General features: G+C 54.9%; 1 protein-coding gene across 5 annotated transcripts in view; it reads right to left on the reverse strand.

The window, feature by feature from the left end:
• FARP1 (FERM, ARH/RhoGEF and pleckstrin domain protein 1) overlaps nucleotides 1-16,635 on the reverse strand; it is a 268,577-nt gene that overhangs the window by 1,866 nt on the left and 250,076 nt on the right. For all 5 annotated transcript variants that reach the window (XM_035003155.1, XM_035003149.1, XM_035003150.1 and 2 more), the window contains exons 18-26: nucleotides 13,729-13,966; nucleotides 11,434-11,564; nucleotides 6,407-6,475; nucleotides 6,097-6,186; nucleotides 5,394-5,476; nucleotides 5,204-5,316; nucleotides 3,841-4,007; nucleotides 461-568; nucleotides 80-231 (exon numbers count right to left, since the gene is read on the reverse strand). In XM_035003155.1, coding sequence (XP_034859046.1) covers nucleotides 80-231; nucleotides 461-568; nucleotides 3,841-4,007; nucleotides 5,204-5,316; nucleotides 5,394-5,476; nucleotides 6,097-6,186; nucleotides 6,407-6,475; nucleotides 11,434-11,564; nucleotides 13,729-13,966 — 1,151 coding nt within the window. The remainder of the gene's footprint in view (nucleotides 1-79; nucleotides 232-460; nucleotides 569-3,840; nucleotides 4,008-5,203; nucleotides 5,317-5,393; nucleotides 5,477-6,096; nucleotides 6,187-6,406; nucleotides 6,476-11,433; nucleotides 11,565-13,728; nucleotides 13,967-16,635) is intronic.

Consider the following 16,635-nt stretch of genomic DNA (forward strand, 5'->3'; position numbering starts at 1 on the left):
CACTGGGCTCGCTCGGGAGATGGGAGGGGGGCTCTCCTGGAGATGCGGGGGGTGGGGGGTGGGCGGGGGGGGTCATTACCTTTCAAACGTATATTCGCTTTCAGCCCTGAAGTAGTACACGTGGGACTTGAAATGCAGCTTGAACACGTAGTCCTTGTGGATGTCCTCCGACTCCGAGGGAATGGTCAGTGAGTAGCCGAGCAGAGGGAGGCTGGCCAGGGGGTGCGTGTCCTGGGCAGAGTCAACAGAAGGGGGCTGTGGAGAGGTGGCCCTGAGCCTTCACCTCAGTCCTCGCCCTCCCGTGTTCACTCAGGCCGCAGTGCTCCTCACGCACGCGGACAGCGTCCACCGTCCCCTGGAACCCAGGGTCCCGGGGAGGTGGCCTCCACCAGGCGGTTCGCCGCCCCCCCGGGGGAAGGCTGCCCCCCTCGCGGCCCCCTGCCCTGGGACCGGGGCTTACCTGGGGAGACTTGTAGAAGAACAGGCAGAAGTTCGTGAACACCACCCACAGCTTCTGCCACCCGCTGCTGTTCTTGAACTTCCTCAGCAGAGTCCCGGACAGCTGATTCTGAAGGACAAGCATGCGCGTGAGGGGCGCCGGCCCAGGGGGCTGCTGCTGGCGCTCCTGGGCGGCGGGGGAGGCTTCCTGCGTGACCCCCCCCCCGGGGGTGCACTCTCTGAGCCTGAGTTACCACCGCCTCTTACAGGGACATGCCCCCCGTGGTGACCTCAGTTGTTAATCAGATCGTCCCCGTGCTGCATCTCACCCAGGGCCCCTCCCCTACAGCCTGGCGCTCCCCCAGAGTGGCTCCGTCACTCCTGGACAACACGCTGGCAGGCCCCGCGCGCCCTCTGGTGGCCGTGGCCGGAACGCGGGCCGGCTGGGCCGGGCACCTGTGAGTCGGTCCCACGGGAGGAGGACTCCCTGCTAGAGACAGGCCTTCCACAGGCGTCCTGCTTGAACTCCCCAGCTCGGAGGCCCGGGGGGGGGGGCGACGAGACGGTGAGAGCGCCTGTCTGCAGCCGGTCGCTCATCACCATGGAGACTTTTGAGGCAGGGTGCTGGGGACAGTCTCACAACTTGGTGGTCAAATGGGCAAATTACTACATTAAAAAAAATTAAAAATACACCTGAGTCTGCTTTGTTCTCCCAGAGCGTGTTTAAGGTACTTCTGTAAGTAAGGTCCTGGGGCCAGGAGGAGAGAGAAGGCTAAGTGTCTCTCTCTGTGAGGGGCCGACAGAAGCGAACGGTGCCTCAGGCTGAAAGAACGCAGGAGGCGGACAGACCCATAGACCTGTGGGTCCCGCAACCAGCACGAGCTCCAGGCAGAGCGTCCCATCCCCCCCAGAGACCGCCCCCCGCATCACCCTGCCTGCCACTCACCCACGGGCGAACAAGAGAATGGGGTGCTGCGTGCCAAGCAGGTGAGGGCAGAAAGCAGAACGGGGGGGGGTGACACATAATTCCGAGACACAGGGAAGGCAAGGAGCGGAGCGCGCTCCTACCGAACCCACCCCCTCCAGCTGGAGTCCGGAAATCCTGCTCTCGATGCAGGTCCCACAACGTGCTCGGCCCACTGGGCCCCACGGTCCAACTCCCTCAATGGAGTTCTCCTCGCTCCCCACTGTCCTCGCGGCCTCCGGGGTCACCAGCTGCACCCAAACTCCCACTCCCGTTGGCTTCGCTTCAGCTACACTTCTGTCCCCTTCTCAGCTCACAGGGCCCCGAAGCCCTGCCGCCTCTCTTCTCTAGAGGCTGGACCAGTCAACATCCTTGACCCACAACCGGCCGACGCCTCCCCCCGCCTCCGCGGTGGCCTCTGCTCCTAGACTCCCCAGCGGAGGGAAGGCCTCTGCCCTCTTCCTGGCTCACATCGCTGCTTGGTCTTTATTCTGGGTCGGATTGCATCCCCCCCCAAAGATTGTTCCAGTCCAAAGCCCAGGTACCTGGGGATGGGACCTTATTTGGAAATCGGGTCTTTGCAGGTGGCAGAGTTCAGATGCGGTCCTGCTGGAGTGGAGTGGCCCTAAGGCAGTAACCAGTGTCCTTACAAGAAGACACAGGGACACCAAGTGGGATGGAGGCCAAGATCGGGGTGATGCGTCTATAGGCCAAGAGACACCAAGGATGGTGGCAAATACCAGAAGCTGGGGGCGAGGCGCAGAAGGTCCCTTCCTCAGCTTCTAGCAGCCCGAGGGGATAAGCTTCCCGCGTGTGAACCACTCGGTGGGACTGTGTTACAGCAGCCCAGGAGAGTCACGGAGACCCCACCATGATTCTCCCTCTTCGTGCTGTCCCTTCCCTCCTGGTCCTCCGCTGGACCCAGCCTGCCCACCTCTGCCCAGGCCTCCAGCACCTGCCAGCTCCCATCGAAAACACAAGAACGCTCCACTGGCCCTTGTAGCAGCAGACCCCCAAGTCTAATGTGGACCCCCAGTGCTCTTGGCTTGCCCACAACCTTTGGGTCGTGCCCAGCACCTCTTCACATCTTCCCCAAATATCCCCAACACTCGTAGGACACGCGAGGGGAAAAGGGTCCGTGTGGGGAGCTCTCAGCAGAGGACTCAGGAGGGAAGAAGCTGCCGACCCCTCCCTGTCGCCCTGGGGAGGGGGACCTGGCAAGGGCGGGGGCACTGGCAGAAGAACAGACGAGCCCATTCCACGCTTGGCTCACCCGCATTATTGCTACCTTAAACCCACACACCCCGGGCTCACGGCCCTCTCCCCGGGGGCCGGCAGACTTCCTCAGCAGGCCGGACAGTACGCAGTCTGAGCTCATCGGGCCAAGCGGCAAAGTCAGATACGTGTCGTAGCCACTTAAGGTCACTAGTGCCTGGGCTGTGACCAAGCGAGGCCGGGCTGGATTGGCCTGTGGGCCGGTCTGCCGACTGGCTCTGGACACTCACCTGATGCAGGCTACTGTGCAGGTCGGTCACCCCAAAGGAGCTGGCCTTGCAGTGTCCGGGCCCCGGGGACCTACCCGACCCGGGGGGTTGCTCTTGAGTGGCCTAAGCGCTCCCAGGCTCGCAAAAGAGGTTTCAAGCCTACCAGCTTCCCATGCCTCGACAGTCCTAACCACAGGCCTTGAAGGCCGGTACCAAGTGAAGCAAAGACCACTTCTCCCTCGGGGACCCACTTCCTCCAGCTTCCTAGGACCAGCTGCACAGGCTAGATGTGCGGAGGGGTCTTCCCTGCTCCCTCCGTGCTGGAAGGATCACCCCCCGCCCCCCCGTGCCTGGGAGGATCTCTAGTTCCCAAGGGCGAAGGGAGGGAGGATGCTGAGTACAGCGAGCTGGGCAGAAGGACAGCGTCCGTCCGTCGGTCCCTGTGGGGTCGGAGCGGAGGGGCCGTTCACTGCCAGCCCTCGGCGGTGCACCTGTCACCCAGGGCATGCACGTCACCCAGGTGCTCGCGAGAACGTTTTCAGAAACAGGCGCGGGCTTAGGCCACCCCCTGTGGCGGGGAAACTGAGTAGAAGCCGCGCCGTGGAACCGTGAGGGTCACCCCCAGAGAACGCGCTCAGACAGTCCCTGGGCGATGTCTGGCTCGTCCCCAGCACTGCGGGCCGGCCCACCGCCGTCCTTGGCTCGGGCTCGTGTGACAGGTTCTGGGCCAGGCCCGTTTAGGGACTGCGAGGTTTTCAGGGTTTCGGAAGGGGATCCAGCGCCTCTGCCGGATGGCACCCGGCCGTGGGGTCGGGGCCGGCCCCGGGGCTTCTTCCACGAACCACGGCCGGCCCCGCCCCCGCCGCCCCCGCCGCCCGAGCGCCCCCGCCGCCTGCAGCTGTCTTCCGCCCCGCGGCCAAGCGCGGGAGAGGGCCGCCGGCCTTCGGGCCGTACCTCCACGGCGACGCTGAAGTCCACCATGGACACGCTGGTGTTGCGGTGCCAGCACACGTGCACCATGGTGTTGCCGCGGTGCGGGGCCTGGCGCTCCAGCGACGTGCGCGAGGCGCTCAGGTCGTCCTCCGACTCCTGGTCCGCCGCGGCGGCCTCGTCCGGGGACTCTGCGGGGTGGGACAGAAGAGGGCGCTGCGGGTCCTCGCTCGCCAGGAGAGGGACCCCGTCCCAGACCCTCCCAGGTGCTGGACGGGACGGGACAGCCGGCGGCGCGCACCGGGGGAGCCCCACGCACCCCCCGAGCAGGGAGTCGCACTAGCAGCCATCTCCTCGTCCGCCCCCCCCCGGGGGAGGGGGTGTCCCGCCAGCCCCTCTGCCAGGGAGCCCCCGACACACCTGGGCGCCGACGCCTCGGCTCCTCTCCCTACTGCCGGCACTCTACGGGACAGTCGGCCGGGCTGGCCCCGAAAGGATGAGCTCCCCGCTCCCTCACACTGTTCTAAGGGGTGTTTTACTTTTAGGGAGCGGAAGTTCCTTCGTTTTTAGGTTTATTAAACACAAATGTCTATGAACAACAGCCAAACTATGGAAAGAGCCCCGATGTCTATTGACCGATGAATGGACAAAGAGGTGGTGGCATGTGTAGACAATGGAATGTTACTCAGCCATCACAAAGGATGAAATCTCGCCATTTGCAAGGACGTGGATGTACCTGGGAGGGGGGTTACTGTGCTAAGTGAAGTCAGTCAGAAAGACAAACACCGTATGATCTCACTCAAGAAACAAAATACGAACACAGGGGAGGGGAAAAAAAGAGAGGGAGACAAACCATACGAGACTCTTAACTATAGATAACGAACAGGGTGGGGGGAGGGAGGTCGGGGGAGGGGCTAGATGGGGGATGGGCACTCAGGAGGGCACCCGTGATGAGCACGGGGTGTTGCATGCAACTGATGAACCAGTGAATTCTACTCCTGAAACAATATTGCACTGTATGTTAACTAACTAGAATTTAAATAAAACTCGGGGGGAAAAAAACACGTATAGGGAAAAAACAGGCCATGTCAAATCGATAACAGCAGCTATATTAAAGTCCTTGGATTAGGGAGACTTTTTTCTCTTCTATAAACTTCCAATTACATGATTTTGTACATATATAATAAAAAATTAGGAAAACACACACACACAAATGTCAATCACAGAGACGGGACCCACCTGGGAGGGTGATTTTTAAATGCAGCAGGATGCCCCCCCCTGCCCCCCGGGTGAGCCGAGCTGTCTCGCACCCGCCATGGCCAGCTCCCATGGCCAGCTCCCGGCGCAGCGAGCCCAGCAGCACCAGAACGGCTGCCCGCCCACTTACTGTTGTCAGGGGGGCTGCTGGCGAGGAATTCGGGAGTGGGGCCACTGCTTTTCTCTGCCAAATCAATGGCCATTTGGATATCCTCAACCCACTTCTCCATCTCGGACCTGCAGCTGAAGAGCCGGGCGGCAGGGTTTCAGAGCAGGGCGGGGGAAGGGGCAGACAGGCGAGGGGCGCGTGTCCGCGTTACCTGGCCGCCACGACGATGGACTGTCGCTGGCCCCGGAGGGTTAGGCAGTGGGGTACACCCCACTCGTCCTCGCTTTCCTCGATCTGTGGGACGAGTGCGCATCATGTTACTGCCAAGGGGCAAGCGGCACACTCGGCGCATTTTCAAACGGTCACTACACTGGCTATGGCTCAGAGAAACCGAGTCAGAGAAATCACACTCAGAGAGCCGAAAGGAAGGCCCAAATGCACTGAACTGCTTTTTGGCAGAGCCCGTAAACTTCCCTGTATCCGGTGGCGGAGGAGAGTGGGAGGCTAAGCCGGGGAAACCATCCCGCGCACTGGCGTCCTGGCCACCATCACGGATGCCCACGGGCGCATCTCTGGGGCCGGACGGGGGGCTCCCCGCTCGAGGGCCGGGCTCCACCTCGCCACATGGGTGGTGAGGACTCTCTTTCAGGGGCCCTGGGCCCAGGCATACCTCATGGCCACGTCAGCTGGCTTCCTCACTTGATTCTAGAAGGAAGTTACCCGTACATCTCACGTGCACCAGGAGCCGTGTCCCGAGCCCCTCTTGGGGAACCCGAACGGGGCCTAAGGTGCCTGGTTACGACCCTCCTTCTCCTTCCTCAGCTGGCGGTCTCCCGCTCCCTTTAGCTCGGTCTGCCACCTGCAGGCAGTGCACAGGGAGGGGCCCTGATCGCATGCCCATGGCGCATACTCACGGTCATGCCATACAGCGGGAGCTGTCCATGGACTTTAAACTGATTCGAGGCCGTCAGCCCCCTGCTCGTGTACAGCAAGACGTCGTTGAACTAGAGGAGCAAGGACAAGTGCGGATGAGGTGGATGGGCTCCGCTCAAACAGCAGGTGCAGAGCGTGTGTTTTCAGGATCTTGTGTGGCAACTCGCTGATCGCAGCCCCTCCGGCTGAGCCGCGCCGGCCGCTTCTCCTGCCTCCCGGGTGGCCCGGGCCCGCCCTGTGACCCCGTGGGGTCCCCCATCGCTGTGAAGACCTCCGGCTGTCGGCACTTACCAGGAAAAACATGCGCTGCTGGAGCCCCTTGCCGGAGAGCTTGCTGAGGCTGCCCAGGCGAATGAATTCCTACGGAGCAAGCAGACCCCAGCGGTTGGCGGGGAGATGCTGGTGGCCTCATGCCACGCTCCCTTTCGTGGCGAGAACCACCGCCATCACAGTTACTGTTCACCGAATACTGCTGTCCCTCCCAGGAACCCACAAGGCAGGGACTCCGATGGGCTCCGCTCGCGCAGAAACCAGCGCTCAGAGGCCCGGACGGTGTGGTTCCGCGGCTCTGCGCGCAACCCCCGGGCCCGGCGGGCTTCCCGCTGCAAGGGGGGTGGCAGGGGCCCCAGCCACATGCAGAGTGGCAGCAGGGCACTGGGACGACAGATGAGCCAGAGAGGAGTTACCCCGAACCCAGGAACTGCTCCATGACTCAGCTCTGGTTCCTGGAAACTAGGAACTGTGCTCTAGGATAAAACAGCCAGAAGCAAGCGCGTCTAAAATTCTTCCCCCCAGATTAATAAACTAGAGGACGCTGGTCATTCGGGGCACTTAACCCCCCCACCCAAAACTATCATTTTTAAAAAATTGTGGTAAAATACATATAAAAATGACCGTTTGTGACCTTTAGTGCATTCAGAGAGTGTATGCATTGCTACCATCTAGGTCTGGATGTTTTCACCACCCAAAAGGAAACCCGTGCCCACTAGGCAGCCACTCCCCACTCCCCCCTTTCCCTAGCACCTGGCTCCCACCAATCCGTTTTCTTTATGGATTTGCCCATTCTGGATATTTCCTATAAATCAAATCTTGTCATATATGACCTTTTGTGTCTGGCTTCATCCACCCAGCGTGTTTTCAAGTCTTACCCACACTGGGGAATGTATCAGAACTCCCTTCCTTCCCGGGCCTACTTCATTGTATGGATACGTCACACTGTGTTTATCTACTCACCTGAGGATGGACACTTGGGTTTTTTTTCCCTACTGGCTACTATGGACAGTGTTGCTATGGACACTCATGTTCAAGTTTTTGTTTGAGGGGGCACCTGGTTAAGTGTCTGCCTTCAGCTCAGGTCATGATCCCAGGGTCCTGGGATCGAGCCCCGCATCGGGCTCCCTGCTCCGCGGGAAGCCTGCTTCTCCCTCTCCCGCTCTCCTCTCCTCATGCTCTCCCTCTTTCTCTCTCAAACATAAATAAAATCTTAAAAAAAAAAAAAAGGAAGTGCTGTCCCATATATTTCTAAAAAAAAGTTTTTTTGGTTTGAATACCTGTTTTCAATTCTTCTGGGTATATACTGAGGAGTGGAATTGCTGGGTCATATGGAAATTCTCCGGTTAACTTATTACGGAACCACCGAGCTGCTCTCCGTAGTGCTGCTTCTACAACATGGCTGCAAGCTCATTAATGTTTTTCACATTATTCCCGTAGAGGCGGGGTCTCTGTCTGCCTCCCTTAGATATGGGTGGCCTGGGAACTGATTTGACCAATGAGTGTAGACCTGACACTGTGTGACTTCCAAGACTGGGTCAAAGTAGCCTCTGCTTTGTCCCTGGGAACTTGCTCTTGGAACCCTTAGCGGCACACAGCATTAAGACAACCCTGAACCCAGGGTCAGCCAGGCTTCTCACGGGCTTTGTGGTGCACAGTCCCAGCTGAGCCTCCAGATGTCCCTGCCAGATGACAGCCTCGGACCCTCCAGACCAGCCCATCTGGGACCCCTGTCAATGCACAGGGAGCAGAAGAATCACCTGGCTGAACCCTGCCCAATTCCTGACTCGCAAAACCATGACCTATTTGGAAAAGTTGTCCTTAGCCACTACACATCGGAATAGTTTGCTACGTATCAACAGACTTCTAGAACACCTGCCACCAGACTTTTCTGTGCTCACAATAGCTACTGAGCCAAGGATTCAGCCAACTCATTTTGATTCTATAGACTTTTGCACAGCCTGACTCAACTCTTTTGTTTTTTTATGAAATGTGGATCAAAGACCATGTCTGCTGGCAGTTCCAGTGATGTGTTTTGGGGACCAACAAAGGAACATATAATAAATCCTCGCAGGCATGGATGCTATCAGACATCAACAATGCGACCGGAGGAAATGATGTCGGAGGGGGGGCATCACTGCCGGGCAGCCGAGGATGGGCTCGGGACTTGAACCTGCTGCTCCCACCTTGCACAGCTGGAACACGTGTTTTCTAACAATTCTGAGGGAGCGTGACTGTTTTCTGTGCGGGAGACGTGGTGCCCTGGGACACTCACTGCAAGAAGACAAGGGAGCCCCGTCTATGTTCCGGGGGGCTTCAGCAGCCGGGAGCAGAAGGGCTGCAGACTCCGCCATCAACGTCTGAGGCTGCGGATGGAAAAGGTCTCGTGCCTAGAATTTTTCTTTTTAAACCACACAATGGGGAGGGGGATGGCCTCGAATGTCCTTAAGAGCAAGCTGCTTCCTTCCGGAGGGAAATCCAGTCCACACCTCTGAGTTTTAACCAAACGGACCTCACCCACCTCCAGACCCTGCTTCCTTTCTGAATGCGTTCCTCCGACAGGAAGGCCAGCCCAGGAAAAGCTCTCCCTCAGGCACACAGTTCTTAGGATAAACACCATCAGGAGGGCTGATGCGGGCCAAAGTGTTTCGTGGCCTTTATGCCTGGGGGAAAAATCCTGCCCTCCAGGATGTGATACTATCTAAGACTGACCCCAGCAGGAAGATGAGCAGGATTATGCCATGCTAAGAATTATGCTGCAGTAGCCGAGGGGGTGTCTCTAAAATGATCTGCTCCCCTTTAAATCCCAATTTTTAAAATTCTACTTACAGACAAATCAGAGCTTTCCTCCCACCCATGAGGTTATTTGATAATTTAATTAATGATAATCAATTAGCCTTGGTATATGGACTACCCCATCTTAGAACTTGTTCCCCGGAGGGCCTCTGAGTCCCTCCTTCCCATTTCATTCAGGGTTGACTTGAGGCTGGTTGATGAACAAAAGAATATGGATATGAAGCAGTTAGTAACCAGCACCCCACTTCCAACTTCGCCTTTATAAATAATCATGAGCACGTGGTATGTACCTGACATCAGCTGCGTGCTTCTATCAGCACCTTGTGGGAGCCTGTAGGTTCAATATTATCCCCATTTTTCAGATAAAGAAACTAAGGAGCAAAATGATTTAGAAGCCTGCCCAAGACCAGTGAGTGACAGAACCCATATTTAGCTAAATGTCTTCCACGATGCTATGCTATGAATCACTACCATTACAGTTAAGTGTAGACTTAATCTCTTTAAGTAACTATAGGTGGGGGAAGGAGAAAATAAGTCACATTTGTTGTGTTATTTTTACACATTAAATCTCATTTGATCCTTTTGGCCTACAAGGGAGAGCACAGGATGCCCATGTTATAGAAAGGAAGAACATTCTGGTTGTTTGAAACACCCAGCTCTGGTGGAGCTAGGACCTGAACCTGGGGCCTCCTGTTCCAATCTGCTCCTCTTTTTATAGCACCAGTGGGGACCTTTCCTCAAAATTAAAAAAAAAAAAAATTTTTAAGATTTTATTTATTTGAGAGAGAGAGCACAGCGCAGGGGGTAGGGTGGGTAGAGGGAGAAGCAGACTCCCCATGGAGCAGCAAGTCCAATGCAGGGCTAAAAAATTCTTTCTAGGTGGTCTGTCTGCCACCTACAGATTTTAGAACATCCAAAGTTAAGAGAAAAATCACACAGATTCCACTGGCCTTTACTACGGCTTCCGTGTGGATGGGTCAGCGTGGTTGTTACGTGCTGAGGCCCGGCAGAATGTTCTCCCCTGCAGAGCTGAAGCAAGCCCGGCTTTCATTCCCACCCCGCATTCACCACATAGTCCTCTCCTGACAATCTTTCACAACTAGTTTTCCGGTCAGCCTTGTAATTAGGCTCCCTGTCAGAGAGACCCAAATACACGGGGAGGTTCCCTCGTCTTCCCTACGTTACAAAGTTTCTGGGGCACCTGCCTGGCAGACGAGAAGGAAAGCGCCTGGCGTACCAGACACAGCACCTGTCTGAAGACGAGGCAGCTCTGGGGGTGGGCGGCTCAGGTCGTGATCTCAGGGCCGTGAGATCGAGCCCTGCGTCGGGCTCAGCACTCCGTGAGGAGTCTCCTGGAGAATCAATCTCTCCCTCTGCCCCTCTCCCCTGCTCACACATGCAGGCAAGTGTGCTCTCTCTCTCTCTCTCTCAAATAAACTCTTAAAAAAAAAAAAAAGATTAAGGCAGCTGTGCAGCAGGCCAAAGGCACCAAAATTTTCTTTGGAGCCTGGGTGATGCATACTTTGGAATGGGGCAGCTCTAGGGATAAAGATCCCATAGACAGAGTGGATGTACCACCTAATATTTTTTTGATCCCTGGGCAATGATGGCTTCCTAGGAAAAGAACTGAAAGCAAGCAAGCTGCCCTGTATTTTCACACGCCCCTGGCCTGGAAGGAGTGTGTGCACACAGGGAGGGCGGGTGAAGGTTAACAGCTTAAGTGAAAGCGCATCTCTCCGAGAATCACGTTCTGGCTAAAACGTTATTTTAATTCTAAATTAAAATTATATTATGCACAGAAAACTTCATCTTTTAAAAATTCTTTTCATCCTTACACGGGAATTTACGTGCTTTGGGGCGCTAATTTTCCTGTGCCTTTGTATCACCATTTTACCCCATTGTTTAAAAAAAAAAAAGTTTTCCCTTATCTTCCATTTCCATTTACCTAACTTTTAAAAGGTAAAATAAGCTATCTCAAAGCCTCTCAGAATATGGTAGGAGGAAAGTAAATTAGCCAATCAACCAGTAAGGAAAAAAAGTAGAGTAGGAGGTCAAAGGCTTGCTTTATGTCCTCCTAACACAGGTTTGAGTGACACGGTCATGGTCAAGGTGTCTTCCTAGTTGCCGTGCAGCTGGAAGGAAGCCACTTCACTCGGGAGGAGGGTGTCTTAAACCAGAGTCCGTATTCAAAAGGTTCAAATTTAAGTCACTTAAACATTGCCTTCCTGGCTTGGCCTCCAGCAGCTGCTTACCCTTCCTGGAATCACGAGATTGTCGATGCCAATCAAGTCTTTCTTGAGTTCGTGCAACTTCTGGAAATTCTCCATCTTGATCATCGTACCGTGAAGCTGTGCCACCATCTCAGTAATCTCTGCTAAAGCAGCTAACGAAGCGAACAGACACAGAAACACCAGGATGGATGGTAGACCAGGGTCTCCCCCGCACCCCCACACCCTGGTAGCAGCCCTCTGGGTAACATCCCCAGTAGCTGAACTAAGTTAGAAGCCATCCTCCTGGGGGAAAACACTGCTATTCCTAATAAAAATTTCTCACAAAAAAATTTGCATTATGTGTTTATTTGCTTTACTTGAGTTTCCTAAGTGCATTTTGGAAATGTCAATGGCCCCTTCGTGGCTATGTGGTAGACAGCTGTCCTTGGGCTGGAAGCACCTGGCACAGAGGGGCAAGCGGGAGGGGAGTAAGCGGGAGGGGACCTGGAATTCTGTCCCCAGGGCAGAGGTTTCTACCCACCTCCTGTTACCTGGAAAGAACAGAGCACAGGGGGGCCACAGAAAAATGTGGGACAAAGGAGGGATCCTTCTGTGAGAGAGTCTCCCTGATAGTGTGACACTTTGGGGCACCTGACATTCCAGCACAACACCCCCCCGCCCCGGTTCTTCCTTCTGCAGCAATTACACCGTTTACCAAGATGACTGCAAAAGGCTGCTTTATTCTGTAGTATGGGCACATCTCCCTTACGCGGGTATGTATCTGATATGGAAAAGGAGCTGATGCCCAATTAGTGCAAGTTTAGTTTACGTCAATCCACAGTAGCTGAGCATTTAGGTATTTTCGTCAGGAAATACTTGTCAATGGGGGCGCCTGGGTGGCAGAGCTGATTAAGTGTCTGACTTTGGGTTTTGGCTCAGGTCATGATCTCAGGGTGGTGGGATCGAGCCCCGCATCTGGCTCCATGCTCAGTTGGGAATCTGCTTCTCTCTCCTCCTGCTCATGCACACTCTCTCAAAGAAATAAATCTTAAAAAATTTTTAAAATATAAAAAAACTAATCTATAAGATTTGTCTACATATCCTAGATACCAAAGGATTGATTTTTCTGCAACAAGCCCCACATCCCCATTTCCCTCCTTAAAACCCTCCCCCGTCTTCCCTTTGCTCTTCCTTGCAGTCTTGTGGGGTTTATGAGACCCCATGAGATCTGGTCTCTGCTTACTTTGCCAGTCTTGTTTCTGCTGCTATCCCTCTGTGTTCTACACAGAACTTCTACTTTCTAGAATGTTCCATAGTCTCTGTCCCCTGTGGGCCTCTGTACATGCTATTCCCAACTCTATCCAGGAAAACTCCTATATTTTATACATTAGATCTAAACTTAAAATAACCTTTCCCTCAGAAAGCTCCCCCTGAGCCCCGAAGGCTGGGTCAGGTCATAGGTCAGTCACTGCCCAGACGTCCTGCCCTCTGTACCCACTAGTCGGTCCTGTGAGTGGGGCCACATCTGCGTTATTCCCTCTCGTATGCCTAGTACACAGCAGGTGCTCAATGCGTATGTGCTGCATGAGACTGGTCAGGGGCCAGAGCATGATGTTTTGACTGTAGCCTGAGGGAATCCAGTGTCACCCAGCTTATAAGCAAATGAGTAAGAGGTACATTTAGAAAAAGAGGACATAGACGGGAGGTGTTTATAATACTTTAGGAGAGAGGTACCAGTGGCCCAGGTATCTCATCTGTAAAATGGGGTAACAGTTCTTACTGTTGTTGGAGTTGCTGGTTGTTGAAGGGAGTAAAGGCGTCAGTATTACTAAGATACCCGGCTCTGTACCTGAGGGCGTGGTGCTGAGCCAGCGACAGGGAGTAATATCATCATGACAGGAGGCCAGGATGGTCAAGAACATGGGGTCTGGGTTTGGGCTCCGAGCCATTTGCTTTCCAGCTGTGTGACTCCGGGCATGTAACCTCTCTGGTCTCAGCGGCCCCTATATGTAAAATGAGCTCACCCCTGCCGTGAATATCAGGAGTCAATGCAGGTGAAGTGCTTCTTAAGGTGACCAGCACATTACAAGCGCCCAGCAGCAATTAGCAGAAGGACTGATTATAAGAGGCCATTTTCCGCAGCCGACCCAAGGGGGGAGTGGGGAGTTTCAACCATGTGGGAAGAGGAAGGCTTGGGGGGAGAGGGGGGCTGACTCTAAGTGGGGCACACCAGCCAAGATCAAAGAAGGGAGGGCCTAGGGGCCCGGCGCACTTCCTCCGCGGAGAGACCCAGAGGTAACAGAAGGCGGGGTCACGGCGGCCCCGCCCCCGGCTCACCCCGGCAGTCCCGGAAGTCGGCGTGGTGGGGCGGGTGGTGCTTGCACAGTCGCTCCAGGACCTGCTTGTAGTGCATGAGCCGGTGCAGCGGGCGCAGGAGGAAGGTGTTGAGCGGCAGGTAGCACACCTTCTGCAGCTCGAAGTCTCGGCACAAGTTCTCCAGCCGCCGCGAGCCCCTGATGCCCGTCTCCAGCGCCTCCAGAGCGTCGCTGTGCTTCCACAGGTGAGCCGCCAGTTGCTGGGGGGGGGGGGGGGGGGGGGGGGAGGAGACAAGTGCGCATGCGTCCCACCGCGCCTGCCTTTCCGAAATGAAGATCGCCTTGGCTTGCGGGGCTTCATTTCGTTCTCTTTCTTATTGTCCCCATTTTGCTATTTATTTCATGATTTCAATTGGGTTCTCGGGATGAAAGAAAAAGCTCTAGGAAAGCATCACGCAGCTGAAATACTTAGGGATTCTGGAGTAGGAGATGTATATGTTATCTTAGATGTGAGACTGGCGAAACGGAGGGGAATAGATCAACAGGAGCTCCTTCAGGGGGCCTGTGGTTTTCTTCTTAATGTCACTAGATGACCAATAGACCAGGGCCCATTCAATAAATGTCATACAGTCACCACTGTGCATTTGTTTGACTCACCCCTTTCACTTAAAAGTAAGTATCTGCCATGCGCCCCCTACTCTGCTCCATCCTGGAGAGCTGGGTGAGAATTAGACATGGACCCTGCTCTGCTGGGGTCTGACAAAGATGCTTCGCTTGACCAACCTTTCTTCAGGCCCCTGAGCCTTCTCCTTGACCTGTGAACTTCCTTATTGAAAGCCAGCTTTAGCAAAAACCCTGCTAAGTCAGCCTAACCAGAACCCCTACACCTTGGATGTCTGGTCACCCTCGACACTGGGTTCCTCATCTCTCATCATCCCCAGGTGGTATCAGATCACCCCGTCTTCAGCACAGAAGGCTGTCAGGTTGGTTCAGCCAGAACCTGACTTACCCTGATGTTTCCTCTTCATATGTTCCCATCCTCTGACCCTGCCCCTTGGCTAGAAATCCCTGCTTGCCCAAACTGTCTTCGGAGTTTAGCTCAGTCTCTCCCCCACCGAAAACCCCACCACAGGGGACCCTACCCCAGTCACAGTGGTCCTGAATAAAGTCTGCTTGACCATCTTTAACACATGCTGTTGAAGATTCCTTTCCTATCATAGCTCTCACGGTGGAGAGTTGCGAGGGTAAAGAGTTGGGAGTTTAAATAAAGCATTAATGGAGGAATTCATTCTTCACGGCAGGTGGGGAAGAATCTCAAGGGAAGGACGTTTCCAGACAGATAAAGGTAATAAGATGGGCACAAGGACATCCAGGAACAGCAGTGGTCCTCAACACTCACTTCCTAGGGGCGGGCTTGCTATCCATGCGCTGCTCACCTTCACATCTACATTTCCATGCCCTGCAAAGGCTTCCTAAAGAGCCTGAGATGCAGTGAGTCCGGGTGGGAACCCCACGTTCCCTGCCTCAACTGGGGCCACCCTGAGATTCTCTAACCTCAGGATGGTGCCGCCACCAGCCAGTTACTCGGGACAGGAAAACCAAGAGAACACTCCAGATTCCCCCATGTTTTGAATCCTTTACCAAGTCCTTCCCATTCTCCCTCCTAAAAACATCAAACCTTTTCCTGTCTTTCTCCGCACGGTCACTGCCCTGGTTCTGGCCTTGCACCCCCCACCACAGTGGCCGTTCTCCATCGGGGCCTCGGCCTCCACGCCTCACCCCTCCACACCTAAGCCACTGACATGATTCAGTGACGGAGCTCAGCTCGTGGCCTCTTGGTTGGAACATGACAAGAGCTCCCCCCATCTTGGGACAACCTCCAGGGTCCTCGGCAGGGCAAACAGGGCCCTTAGGATATAATCTCCTTACCCCTCCTATATTGCTTCTTGCCACTCATCCCAGGGCCAACCTGAACTTGAATGTGCCAGGCTGTCGCACTCAGAGCCTCCGCACACGACACTCCCCTGTTTGGACTCCTGCCGGCCTCAGCAACTCCCTCGAAACCCAGCCGCCTCCACCGGTTAGGGACTCCTCTGTCTTCCTGTACTTAGGCTGTATTTGTACATCTTAGCCCTTATCACATGGTGTCCCCTGCTGGGGTTGTTGACTACTTTAAAAAAAAAAAAAAAATTCATAGGAACTTGCAAAGAAATGTACAGGGAGGTCCTTCACCCAGCCTCCCCCAACATTACCATCTTGTGTGACTATAGCATAACGTCAACACCAAGAGATTGACACTGTCCAACCTGGAGTTTGTCTGGATTCTACCAGTTTCACATCCCTTGTGCGTGCCTGTGCATGCGTGTGCACATGTGCAGCTCTATGCAGTGTTATCCATGTGCAGTCCCTTACTTGATTTTAAGAGAGCACATCTGTCATGTTCCTATATCCTCGGGGCCTGAGGCACACAATAGGTGCTCAGTAAATGCCTGTTGCCTGCATGCATTAATGAGCAAATGAGGGGCACCTGGCTGGCTCATTGCTAGAGCATGCAACTCTTGCTTTCGCGGGGTTGTGGGTTGGAGCCCCATGTTAGGAGGAGAGGTTACTTTTAAAAACAACAAAAAAGAGCAAATGAACCCATGCATGCACCCAGCTGAGGCAGGAGTCTTGCAAGAACCTGAGAGTCTGGAGAGGCGAGTTCATGGTCAACTGGAGCAGAGTGGAATGTGAAGGACAGCGGGAAGGGCCTGGAAAGATCATCCAAGGCTAGACTATGAAGGCTTTCTTCGTCACGTTTTGGGTTTGGACTGTATTGTCCCAATCAGAGAGATGCAGGAGGGCTTTGAGCCTAGGCGGTCTGGCTGAAATATAAATGGTGACTGGGAGCTCGGCTCGCTGGGAGGAGGGGAGGCACCGGGAAGCAGGT

Source organism: Mirounga leonina, unplaced genomic scaffold (genome assembly GCF_011800145.1).
Source record: "Mirounga leonina isolate KUSES-001 unplaced genomic scaffold, KU_Mleo_1.0 Mir_127, whole genome shotgun sequence".
Lineage (NCBI taxonomy): Eukaryota > Metazoa > Chordata > Mammalia > Carnivora > Phocidae > Mirounga > Mirounga leonina.